Source organism: Taudactylus pleione, unplaced genomic scaffold, assembly GCF_031769625.1.
Source record: "Taudactylus pleione unplaced genomic scaffold, aTauple2 ptg000061l, whole genome shotgun sequence".
Lineage (NCBI taxonomy): Eukaryota > Metazoa > Chordata > Amphibia > Anura > Myobatrachidae > Taudactylus > Taudactylus pleione.
This window is the reverse complement of record NW_028284463.1, coordinates 19443767-19456496: the sequence shown is the minus strand read 5'-3', so window position 1 is coordinate 19456496 and position 12730 is coordinate 19443767. Positions and strand designations below refer to the sequence as shown.

Below are 12730 nucleotides of genomic sequence, written 5' to 3'. Positions count from 1 at the left end.
GGAGTCAGGGCAGCAACATAGATGGTGACATATCACATGGAAGGCTGGGAATGGGGAGGAGTCAGGGCAGCAACATAGATGGTGACATCATGTGGAAGGCAGGGAATGGGGAGGAGTCAGGGCAGCAACATAGGATGGTGACATATCACATGGAAAGCTGGGAATGGGGAGGAGTCAGGGTAGCAACATAGGATGGTGACATATCACATGGAAAGCTGGGAATGGGGAGGAGTCAGGGCAGCAACATAGGGTGGTGACATATCACATGGAAAGTCAGGAATGGGGAGGAGTCAGGGAGCAACATTGGCTCCTTCATGTAATAGACACATGTCACATGTTTTTCCTGAATACAAGGAGAGTAATGAATGCAAAAAACATGTTTTACAGGTGACAAGGGAGACATAGGAGGTAAAGGGCCCCCAGGTGTCTCAGGCAAAGAAGGTGAACGGGGACTACAAGGCTCATCAGGGATAAAAGGCCAGAAGGGTCAGGTGGGCCCAACAGGAAATTCCTGCAAGGTCCAATATTCAGCTTTCTCCGTGGCCCGTCGCAAATCAGTACACAGCACTGATTACTTCCAGCCTGTGGGGTTCGACACTGAATTTGTGAACCTATACGGGCACTTCAACATGTTCTCCGGAACCTTTGTCTGTTACATTACCGGCGTCTACTTCTTCAACCTGAACGTGCACACTTGGAACTTGAAGGAGACCTATCTACACATCATGAAGAATGACCAGGAGATGGCAATCCTGTATGCACAGCCCAGTGACCGTAGCATCATGCAGAGCCAGAGCCTTATGCTCCAGCTGAAGGAGAAGGACGAAGTTTGGGTGAGGATGTTTAAACGAGAAAGAGAGAACGCCCTATACAACGATGACACCGATGTCTATATTATCTTCAACGGTTACCTGATCAGGCCGTTGGATGACTGAATGGTTATATACAATTCAGAGTAACCAAAGAATCCTTCACTCCAAAGTCTAACAAGGACATTATTTTATACTTTCTTCGAATTACGGTAGCGGCACAATTAAAGTGTTGCTGAAATAGAATAAATGTATATAAATGAATATTCTGTTATTAAGAGCTTGCAAATCCCTACTATTATATAAAAATGTAATGTCAAGTCGATGGATTCAATGGTTTGGCCTTGACTGAGCAAAAAACATACAAAGTAAAATTTTTAGATATTAAGGGCCTGTTTCAGCAGCGTACGCAATAGCGATTAGGCACGCAGTCGAGCGATTTTTTGCCATTGCGCATGCATACAAGCTGCACTGCGTGTGTGCTGCGATCAAAGGAATCCATCGCAAAGTGAGTGACAGGCTGTCAGCGTTTGGCATTTGTGCAGGCGTGTCTGTCCGTTTGAACGTCGTTTCATGGGCGTGCTTAAATTAGCCACTGATCGCATACGCAGCTTGATTACCCATTGCGTGCAATGAGAATTGCAGTTTCTGCGGCTGGCGAGACCTGCTATAAATGTGCGTAAAGGGCCGATGTGCATCAATGGTACCAATGTATATGCAGAAAAGCGAGGTTGGATGGATATGAGAAAGCAGTAGTGGGCGTAATTATGCCGGCTCTGCTTTGGCAAACCTTAGCATATTTTCGCAGCTGCGTTGCGTGTGAATTAGCAACTGCGATCTCAATTGCGATCTGTACTGAATGAGGCCCTAAGTAGGGATAAGGATTAGTAGGGTTAGGGATACACAGGTTTCAGTCAATGTGCTGCACAGCAGTAAGCAAGTCTGGAATTGCTTACCACAGAACTTCGGAATACAATAGCTGCACGTAGTAAAAACCACAATGTTTGTAGCTAATATATATTACTTCAATTGTCACTCAGATGTCCACATATGAAATCCCCTTTCAATTTAATTCTAACGATGATTGGTCACAGTCACTGGCCCGGCAATGTTGGGTACTACAGTTAGTATAACATAATTCTGAAGAAACTCATGAACCGTGTGCTGGTCAGGACAAGCCTTCTAGCTCCATTGTGCATTCTACGTGATATATGGACAATCGCATGCAGTTAACATGTCCTGACCTATGTGTATTATATATAGGATAGCTCATGCTGCTCCTACTGTACCTCTTTGGTCTTCATTTAAGTATCCACTGATTAGTGATGACGCAAGGCGGCCGGCTTGTTCGAGGTTACACGGCAGTCTAGTAAAACCAAATGGTTTATTCCATTTGCAGTTGCTGGTACAAATGGGACACACTGTAAGAAGATGGACCACACATCAGACATTAATGCCTCATGCCTTGGATATAAACAAAGGAAACTATAATATTTATTTTATAACATTTTATATTAAAGCAGCAATTATGTGAAAAAAATGTAGGGGTACCTCTTTCTTTAATGTCACTGTAGTACTCTACATTATAAGCATGAGCTTGGTCATTACGCTTTTTCTTTGATTTGCTCCTTCGGGCTGCTATTATTTAAGATAATTTGTCAGTTTATTTCACAGTGTTTTGTGATTACCATGGCAACCTCAGTCACATGGCACATGATGTAGTAAGCAAAAAGTCTTTAGAAAGCCCCTCAAAGCTCTTTATTCTCTGTAACATCTGCCACCTCCTTCTCTCCCATCACATGATATGCTGAGAGCCTCTGGGCAGGGTTGCCATCAGAAATCGTGGGGCCCGGGACTTACAAAATAGGCAGGGGCCCCCCCACCTCCCCGTGTTTCTGCAACTCCAGCCCTGCAGTGTCTATTCTGCCCCCTACAACCCACAGACATTTACCTTCTCCTGTATCTTCTGGCTGTTCCTCCTTGAGCTGCAGCCGGATCCTCTGTCAGTGGTGCGGCGTGCATGATGTAATGGCGTCATGTGTGCCTTGCCTCAATAAAAAAAATAAAAACTTTATTGTACCAGTTGCAATCCCCCCACATTTCACTCTCTCTCAGCGATCCCCCCACATTCCCCTCTCTCAGTGACACCCCCTACTTTCCCCTCTCTCAATGATCCCCTCCACATTCCCCTCTCTCCCAGCGATCCCCCCTACATTCCCCTCTCTCAGTGACCCACAACACACACACTCCCGTCTGTCAGTGACCCTCCCCACAAACACTTCCCTCTGTCTGTCAGTGACCCCGCCCACACACACACATACACTCTCCCCTGTCTGTCGGTGACCCCCCACACATTCACTCTGTCTGTCAGTAACCCCCCCCACACACACACATAGACTCTCCCCTCTATCTGTCAGTGACCCCCCACACATTCACTCTGTCTGTCAGTAACCCCCCCACACACAAACATACACTCTCCCCTCTGTCTGTCAGTGACCCCCCACACATTCACCTCTGTCTGTCAGTAATCCCCCCACACACACACATACACTCTCCCCTCTGTCTGTCAGTAACCCCCCACACATTCACCTCTGTCTGTCAGTAACCCCCCCAAACACACACATACACTCTCCCCTCTGTCTGTCAGTGACCCCCACACACACACATACACTCTCCCCTGTCTGTCAGTGTCCCCCCACACACACACATACACTCTCCCCTCTGTCTGTCAGTGACCCCAACACACATACACTCTCCCCTCTGTCTGTCAGTGACCACCCCCACACACATACACTCTCCCCTCTGTCTGTCAGTGATCCCCCCCACACACACATACACTCTCCCCTCTGTCTGTCAGTGACCCCCCCACACACACATACACTCTCCCCTCTGTCTGTCAGTGACCCCCCACACACACACATACACTCTCCCCTCTGTCTGTCAGTGACCCCCCACACATTCACCTGTCTGTCAGTAACCCCACCTCTGTCTGTCAGTAACACACACACACACACCACTCTGTCAGTGCCCCCCCAGACAGACACACACCCTGTTTGTCAGTGCCACACCACAGATTTCCCTCTGTCTGTCAATGCCCCCCCCACCACACACACATTCCCTTCTATCTTTCAGTGCCCCCCCAGACACAGACATTCCCCTCATCTGTAAGTGCCCCCCCCAGACATTTCCCTCTGTATCATTGCCCACCCTCCTCCACCACTGTCTCTCAGTGGTACCCCTCCCCAATTAACTTACCTCTGTCACTGTCCTGAGAGGCTCTCCGGCTCACTTCCGTCTGTTGCAAGGGGTTTGACTTGCAGAGAGTCCGTGTGGGCAGACTGGTGAGTCACACTGCTCTCTCAGGCACATGCTGTCTGCTGAGCTGCTCTGTCTGTGCTCATTGTCAGGTGGTTGGTCTGGAGGAGGGGCCAGCCAGCAGGAAGTAAAGGAGGCTATGCTTGTGACAGATGAGAAGGATCTGCTATGTGCCGGGGAATACCTGCGGGCCATTACTCCCAAGGGGCACCTGCTGCATGACTGGCAGGTCTGTCCCTGTGCGGGCCCCCCTTGCTGCCCGGGCCCGGGACTCCAGACCCGGCAGTCCCCCCCTGATGGCGGCCCTGCCTCTGGGCTCTATTTATTAACATTATTTCTACTAAAATAAAGTTAAAAAGGGTGTTTTCACACCCTTTTCACATTATTTTAGTATCACCTATAGTAATTACAGGGCAATTGGAGTAGAATTTGTAAAATTCTACTCCAACCCCTAAGTATGACTTATTTTTAGTAAGCAGATCGCATTTCCCAAAATTGTAATGGGAAATGTGATCTGACCAAAGTTACTAAAAATAAATTGTAAAAAAATATCGGGGAAAAGCCCTGTGATAATAACGCCACCTGGAGGTGGCGTTACCCAGGGTCTCCCCGGGTTACCGGACTCCTCCTGCTCTAACGGGGAGAGCAGAGCCGGGAGCCAGTCCCAATGATCAGCTGTGTGGTCTAAACAGATTGCAAGCTGATCTCTGCTAAAAAAAAAAATAAATTAACTTACCTGACTCCAGGGACCGGTGATCGGGGCTCCGGTGATGTTCTCCCTCCGGTCAGCTGGTCTCCCATGGTGCACAGCGGCCCGGTCATCAGGTGATTGGGTCCCAGTGCAGTATGGGATATCAGCTGACCGGAGGCATGGAAGACATAACCGGAGCACCAATGCTGCAGGTAAGTGCTATTAAGGGAGGGGGGGTAGCGGGGGGGGGGATCCGCGATAGCGGGGGGCGGGGTTCAATGATGGGGGTGGGGCTTAGCACCGGGGGGGTAGCAGTGGCGGCCTGTCATCGCATGCGCGGGCACTTTGTCACAATATTTTTTGAGAAAATAACGTGACTAGTGTGTGGATGGGATTCGCAGGGACAGAGATTTATCGCAAGCTCTGTCCCTGCTGGGGATTTGTTGTAAAGCCCTGTTATATTGCCTGAATTCGCAATGCGAATTCAGTCAATAATATCACACTACAATCTGCATTCAATATGCGAAGTGTAGTACATAGAGCCCTATATCTGATACTTGGTTTTACTCCAGAGTGATTTTGCTAATAGCAGATAATGATTTTTAGGGCAATATAGTGAAGAGTGGCTATCGGGTGCTCAAAATGTAGCCCTGTATTGCTGAATACAGAATCAATGCATGGATTTATTTTAATTTTGGGGCCCAAAATTGCAGGTATTACAGCTTTACTGTTACTCTCCACATTTTATCTTAAGTCAATAGAATAATTAATGTTCCTGTAAAACCTTATAATGGATTCCCCCGTCATGAACCCACAGCTCAGTAAGTGCAATTCCAGCTGTGTCTATCTTGTCTTCCTAAAGCTCCTAAGGAACAGATGTGGTCTCCGCTTGCTGTTCTGGGGGCTGGATAAGACATTAAATTAATTGTAGCAAATAAATAAAATGGACCTATTGATGGCACATAGCTGTTTTGTAGGATGGAGCTATGGTCCTCATTCAGACCCACTCGCAAGCGCTATGCGCTCGCAAGCGGGTCGATGGTGGGGCACTGCGCAAGTGCCACGCGCATGTGCAAGCCCCGGAGCGAGTGAGAAATTCAGGGCTCGCTACAAACGGGGCGGCTATCGATGTTGATCGACAGCTCGCCCCGTTTTGTAGGCGAGGAGGGGGGTTGCTGGACAAAAAGAGGCGTTCCTGAAGGAACACCTGCCGTCTGTGGGCGGCCCTACTGACATCACTCGCGATGTTAGTAGTGAGCTTCCTGCTCTATTAGAGCAGGAAGCTCACTGGGGCTTGCGGCAGACGAGACCCTACCACAAGGGTCTCGTTGCAAGCGCGATGGTCGAGACCATCACCTGGCCGCTCACAACAGCTTAGCGAGCGGCCAGGAGATGGCTGGAAAAATAAAATGGGGCCACCCTCATTCCGAGCGAGTGCTCGCTTTTTGCGAGCGGCTCTGAATGAGGTCCAATATTCATTAGAAGAAGGCTATCAGGAGCCAGTGAATCACTGAGACACAAACACTGTCAACAACTAACAACAGGCCCATCATCAATTTCAGATGAAGACCCATCGCATCCATGCTGCTCTGAAACCTCCACTGGGTAACCTGGGTTATTTATGAATTGGATCCCCGTTTTCCAGGTTATCCAAAGGCAGCATACTCTTTCATTGATTTTTCTGGAGCAAAAAAAGGTTGCTTTGCAGAACTGTAGGAACCAAATGATGTTATACTTGATGAACCCTGATTGGTTGCTTGTTTTTATCAAAGGGACTAGCAACCAATCAGACAGAAGTGCTCGCCTGTAAACACGATAGGTGATTGGAACAGAGAGAGACAAAACTGTGTTCGGAGCTGGCGTACTGCATGGTAAATTGCTCATGAGATGACAGGACTCTATGGGGTAATGTGATTACCAGAGGACGAGGTCCAGTGCCTTGAGGTGCAGTCAGCTTTAGATTTCCACAGCAGTGCCCACAGATACGGTATCCCTCCATACAATCTTCTCACTTTGCCCCTTTTACATGTCATCTCAGTAGTAGTGAGATTCCCCTATAACTAACTATACTACAGCCTCCGTAATAATATGTTCACTGCAATTGCAAATCACTTTGAATGGATCATATGAGATTGCACATGTGGCAATATCGGGCCAATTTACCAGTAGATTAGGCCGTTCATAATGGCCCTTGTTTGGCCAACATAAATCTAAGCTGCAAATATAGCAAACGGTTCAAATCCAGACCAGTTTTGATGAGTTTGCCGTCGACTTTATCATTTTCCAGCAGCTCCAGCTCATGAATTGACCTAATAGGGGCTGAGGTCACTTCTATGGTCACTACCTGCAGATTTTACCTTCTGATTATACCAATTGACCGACGTGTTTTTGGAACCGTGAAGCCTCCTACAGATTGTACACAGATCATTTGCCGAAAACTTCTTATTTTCTATCTATTACTCTACAAGTGTTTAGCTAATGTGAGGAAAAATAATAATCGTATAACAGATCGGGAATCACAATCTGAATTGTGCTCAGAATGGAGAATAGCTTCTTTGAGACAATAGAGAGATGATTGCATTTATCCCATTGCCAGAACAATACATCATTGGTACATACTGTATAAATACTGCTGCTTAAAATGTAATTGTTCTACCATTTTTGTATTCAAAGGTCAAAACAATTTAAATCATTAAACACAAAAAAAACATAACCTCCCCCCCCCTTCCCAAAAACAACACATGTGTTGTATGGTGAGATGCTCACTCTAAAAGTGCTACAGTCACCCGTAGTATCATTATAATAAGGGTGATATTACCATAGGGCCTGATTCATAGTTGTACGGTGTTAGGACGCAGCTGCAATGCTCACATATGCTAATGTAGCAGGGGGCGTCTGGTGTAATAGGTGCCTTCTGCATGCTCGTGTCATACATGGCTGCCATCGGATCAGTTGCGAGACCATCGGATCATCTGAGTCACCCTCAAGTTACCTAGATGGCCGTCTCACATCCTTAGCTGAGGCCAGGAAATCTGCATCGGAAGACGCAGGACCTGACCTCTGCACTTTCAGAAAATGGGGATGACACGCCCCCTCTTTCAGGAACGCAGGCCGGCCCTGCCCTCTCCCTACCCCCAAATGGCTGCAGCCTGTCAATCAAGCTACGACCTTGGGGAACTTCAAGAGATCTCGCCGTAGAAGCCTGGCGCATTCGCAGTCCTGATGTCCTGATCCTGTACATGCGCCGATATACTAACATCAGAGATGTACGCTCACCATTGGGTTTACCTACTACTCTGTATCAGGCTTATAGTACTGATTCTGTCACATTCAAGATAAAGCAAAAAAACATCAGCACTTCAAATTTAAGGGACAAAGTGCAGAACTGCAGAGACATCCGCTGGGAGCCGATGACGGAATGGGGGCCTGACCAATATTGTGTTGAAATATGGAGTGTGCTACTATGCTAACTCCATGATACTCCTTTAGAAAGCATCTGCCTTTGCCAAGATGGCCGCTGTTTGGTCAACATCTTGGGTGCGTGTATAGGTCACACTCAGCATATTCACCATCTATACTAATATGCTGAAAAGTGGTGGTGGTGGTGGGGGTGATGCTCTTCTTCCCCTACTGTTTTGGGCCCCTCAGTCAAGCCTGGCCATGTAATAATCACCGTTCTCACCCCCCTCTCTCAGCACCCCTGACAATATGACCTTCACATAATTATTGACAAGGCAATGTCTTTCTCAAACCACATTAAGCACCAATTAAACATTTTAATACAGGTATTAGTGACACAATGATATGTCGGAGCAATGTAATGAACATCAGCATATATATATATATATATATATATATATATATGGGCCTCATTTACTAACGAGTTTCATCACCAAAACGAGTGATAAATGTCACTGTGTATGATAATGGTGCTCCAGCCAATCAGCACCCAACTGCTAGAAACATGACAGTTGGGAGCTGATTGGCTGGAGCACCATTATCATACACAGTGACATTTATCACTCATTTGGTGATGAAACTCGTTAGTAAATGGGGGCCTGGGTGAGTAGCTTGGTGGAGAAGGCAGGCAGGTCCGTCCCGCGCATGAACCGGTGGCGGAGTTCAGGGGTGGCTGCAGTGGCTGCTGGGACATCAAGGGGGCAGAGGCACTGCGGGCAGTGGACAGAGAGGTAAGAAACTTCCCTGCTCGCTTTGTGGCGGTCTTCAGATTATGCTATCCTGAGATGTCGAATCTGAGCACACTAGAGAAGCAGAAAGCTGAGCTTTCGGTCCTTTAATGAATTGCACTCACCATACTAAAGTATGGTGATGCGATTCAGCCACGGGGCGGGGGAGCCGCTGGAGAAGTAATGAACTTCTCCACGGTAACCCGCACTGTCAATTGCACCAAGCAGAGAGAAGCCCTGTTTACCTCAAAACAGGACTTTTCTCTGCTTTTCTATGCAATGTAGCCGTAGGGATCATTGTGCCATATAACCAATGCAGGGAAATGATACCAATAATCCCATATGAATGTATATATCTCTGTTTTTTTTATATAACAGCTACATAATGGGGGTAAGGTGTAATCAGGGAGATTGCTAGACTCTTCAGGGAGACAGGGAGATTGCTACTATTTCAGGGAGTCTCCCTGATAATGAGGGGAAAGTTGGCAAGTATGCTTGGAGTTCAAGGGAAATCATTGACATCACATCGTTTGCAAGTCGTCTAGTGTGTACCAGGATTTACATAACCACAGGATTTGCAGAACGACTCTTAAGAAGTTATTATTATAGCTACTATCAGCTGCAGCAATGTTATAATTATACCCAACACATATCTTTTATTATATTACAGTTTATCATTTCTATAAGGTTAGAGCGCAAGCATTCATGGCCAGTTGTGATTAAATGGAATCACTGATCAGAAGATGAAGGATGAAGATAATAAAAGCATAAAATAAGCGGTGAAGTTATACAACGAGCATCACCTTATCTATGCTGTATAAAGGAGGCAGATGGGGGAACTAATTATTCTGGCTTGCGTGGGGGGATATGGGACAGCCATGGAGGCGGAGGAATGCAACCCACCTCAGCAAGACTTCTTAGAAAATGTTTTCACCTGTGGCAGGGCCATAACTAGGGTAGTGCGACTAGTGCCATGGCACAGGGCACCGCAGGGCAGGGGGCGCTGTTTGGGGCTGTCAATTTTCCTATTTATTATCATTCTCACTTGTAGCTTCCTCTTCTTTTATCCCCAGCATCTCCTGGCCTCTCCTATCTCTTCCCTTGCCCTTCCCCATTAGGCCGTGGCCCTTTTTAAGGTGCACTATCTTATGTCCCTATTTAAAAAATTGGGAGGGTGGGGAGCGCCAATACTCTCTCTGGCACAGGGCACCAAAAAGTCTAGTTACGGCTCTGACCTGTGGCCTTGGCCTCCCGTCTGTGTTTGGCCTTGCCCCTCTAGCACTCTGGCCCACAATATGCCTCAGTGGCTGTGGGTATAATGGCTGACACCACTTATTGCTATTAGTGAGGTATTTAGCATGTGGAAATCAAAATGGATCAGCAGAGTAATAACTGGACAGGTGATCAATAGGCAAATCATAATACAGTGACCTGAATGAATAATGTGTGTATTGCACCAGTCCGGGATGATTAGATCCCATGGGACCTGGATTAGTGGTTGTTTTTCTGTATCATGAATAGAGATGTGTGGTTCGGTTCTCCAGAAATTCAAATCCACCCGAATTTCGTGAATCCGGGTAAATCCGAGTCGCGGTTCTAATCTCCTGAGGAGATTCGGATACATCCTGGTCACGGTTCTAATTGCCTGAGGAGATTCAAGGAAATCTGGGTCACGGTTCTGATCTATTTGCGGTTCAGAATTCGGATTTTAAATCCGATTTTCGGGTTTTGGATTGCATAGATTACATGATTTTAGCAGTTTTTAAAACTTTTATCTATTTTTTATTTTAAAAATCCAGACCCAAAACCAAAACACTTGAGGGTGGTTTGAAAACCAAATCCAGATCCAAAACCTTGAAGGAGATGCAGATCCAAAACCAAAATCAAAACACAGGGGTCGGCGCATATCCCTATGTAAGAAACACTAATTAGACAGGTACGTTATATTAATGTAATATAAACTTATAGTGAGTGGTCTGATACATTAGCATCATTATGTGCTGGGGGCCATGTTAATCCTTACTAGATCTAGAACAGGATTATAACCTCCATGTGTCATTTATTAAGGAGCATTAATTGTACTTTAAGTATCAGTTATTGATGTAAGTGATTCATATAAAATTTAATAACTGCAAAACTATCTGTCCTAAGGAAAATATTTTTGTCATTGGATTTGGTAAATAAATAATTAAATGATATCAAATGATTTCCCAAACATATGCTGCTAACATTATTTATAGATAATTCTGTATTAATATATTACGTCATTATGTTAAAGAAGCCTATACAGGTTGAGTTTCCCATATCCAAAATGCTTGGGAGCAGAAGTATTATGGATATCGGAATATTCAGTATTTTTGCATATTTGCATACCATAATGAGTTATCTTGGGGATGGGACCCAAATCTAAAAACAGAATGCATTTATGCTTTATATACACCTTATACACACAGCCTGATGTTACTTTTATACAATATTTTTTTATCATTTTGTGCATCAAACAAAGTTTGTGTACATACACGAAATACATTTATGGTTCATTTACACCTTACACACAGCCTGAAGGTAATTTTATACAATTTTATGATTCATTTTGTTACTTAAACAAAGTTTGTATACATTGAACCATCAGAAAGCAAAGGTGTCACTATCTCAGTCATGTTCAAAAAATTCTGTATTTCAAAATATTCCGTATTTCAGAATATCTGGATGTGGGAGACACAACCTGTTATATCTCTTGTCCCTTTGATGAGATGTCATCTAGAAAAAATAAGATAGATCTGGATATAGTTTTTTACGAAGCCATAATAAAGATAAATTAAACCATGTGTTGTTTGTACTAAACTACATTTTAGTCAATGGATGTGAAACATATTTTCAGTTTTGTCAGCAATTTAAAACACTATTTAAACCTATTAGGCCTAATCCCAGCTAGCTGGCCACCTGCAGCAGGTCATAGGTGTCATTATGACATCACAGACAGTAGGGGGAGGGGTATAAATTGCTGCTGCTGTGTGTTGTGCCTCTGATAACGGGGAAAAGAAGGCGTGGTTATCTGTGGAGGAGGAGTTACTTTGTGGATTAATGATGAGTATGCTGATGAAGTTTATGATTTTGGTGATGTTGATCACCGCGGAGACTGAAGGCCGTCCTATATATAGAGCAGAAGGTAATGGAGAATTATTTGTATGATTTTCTATTAGTAAGGATTGGTAAACTAATTCATATAGGATAACGGACCTATTTATAATAGGAGAGCGTTTACCCACCCCAGTGTTACTTTTGACAAGAATTTTAAAGTTAGTTTTAGTCTTAAAGTCACTTATTTAAAATTGTAGTTGGGTTAAACTCACATTTTTGTCTCTCTTTTTGCTTTGTCTTAGTCAAGATTTATTCAGTGGACCTCAGTTTTCATTCCAGTCTAATTTTAGTCAGTGTTTAGACTAGAATGAGTTTAATGATACTGTAATAGATTTTACTAAATAACTTTTTACTAAAATTCCCTTGAGAATTTGAACTCGTCCACAACCTTTACCTGACCATGAGACACCATCTATAGTAACATCTCTCATGATGTAAGAGGACACATCTGTACGCTGAGATACTGTCAGGGCTCGTCCATGTATTGTTTGTCACTCAGAGGTGGTTCCATATAAGTGGCCAGGAGTAATGTCATTTGGAAATGCCATAGGGATCATTGTGCCTTATATAACTGCATTATTGCTGCT

At 44.9% G+C, this 12730-nt stretch overlaps 1 protein-coding gene across 1 annotated transcript in view; it reads left to right on the top strand.

Annotated features, from left to right (window-relative positions):
- C1QTNF8 (C1q and TNF related 8) overlaps nucleotides 1-2327 on the top strand; it is a 39183-nt gene extending 36856 nt beyond the window's left edge. Inside the window, exon 4 of the mRNA XM_088464957.1 lies at nucleotides 388-2327. Within this exon, the coding sequence (XP_088321083.1) occupies nucleotides 388-935 (548 nt within the window). The 3' untranslated portion in view covers nucleotides 936-2327. The remainder of the gene's footprint in view (nucleotides 1-387) is intronic.
- The last annotated feature ends 10403 nt before the right edge of the window (nucleotides 2328-12730 follow it).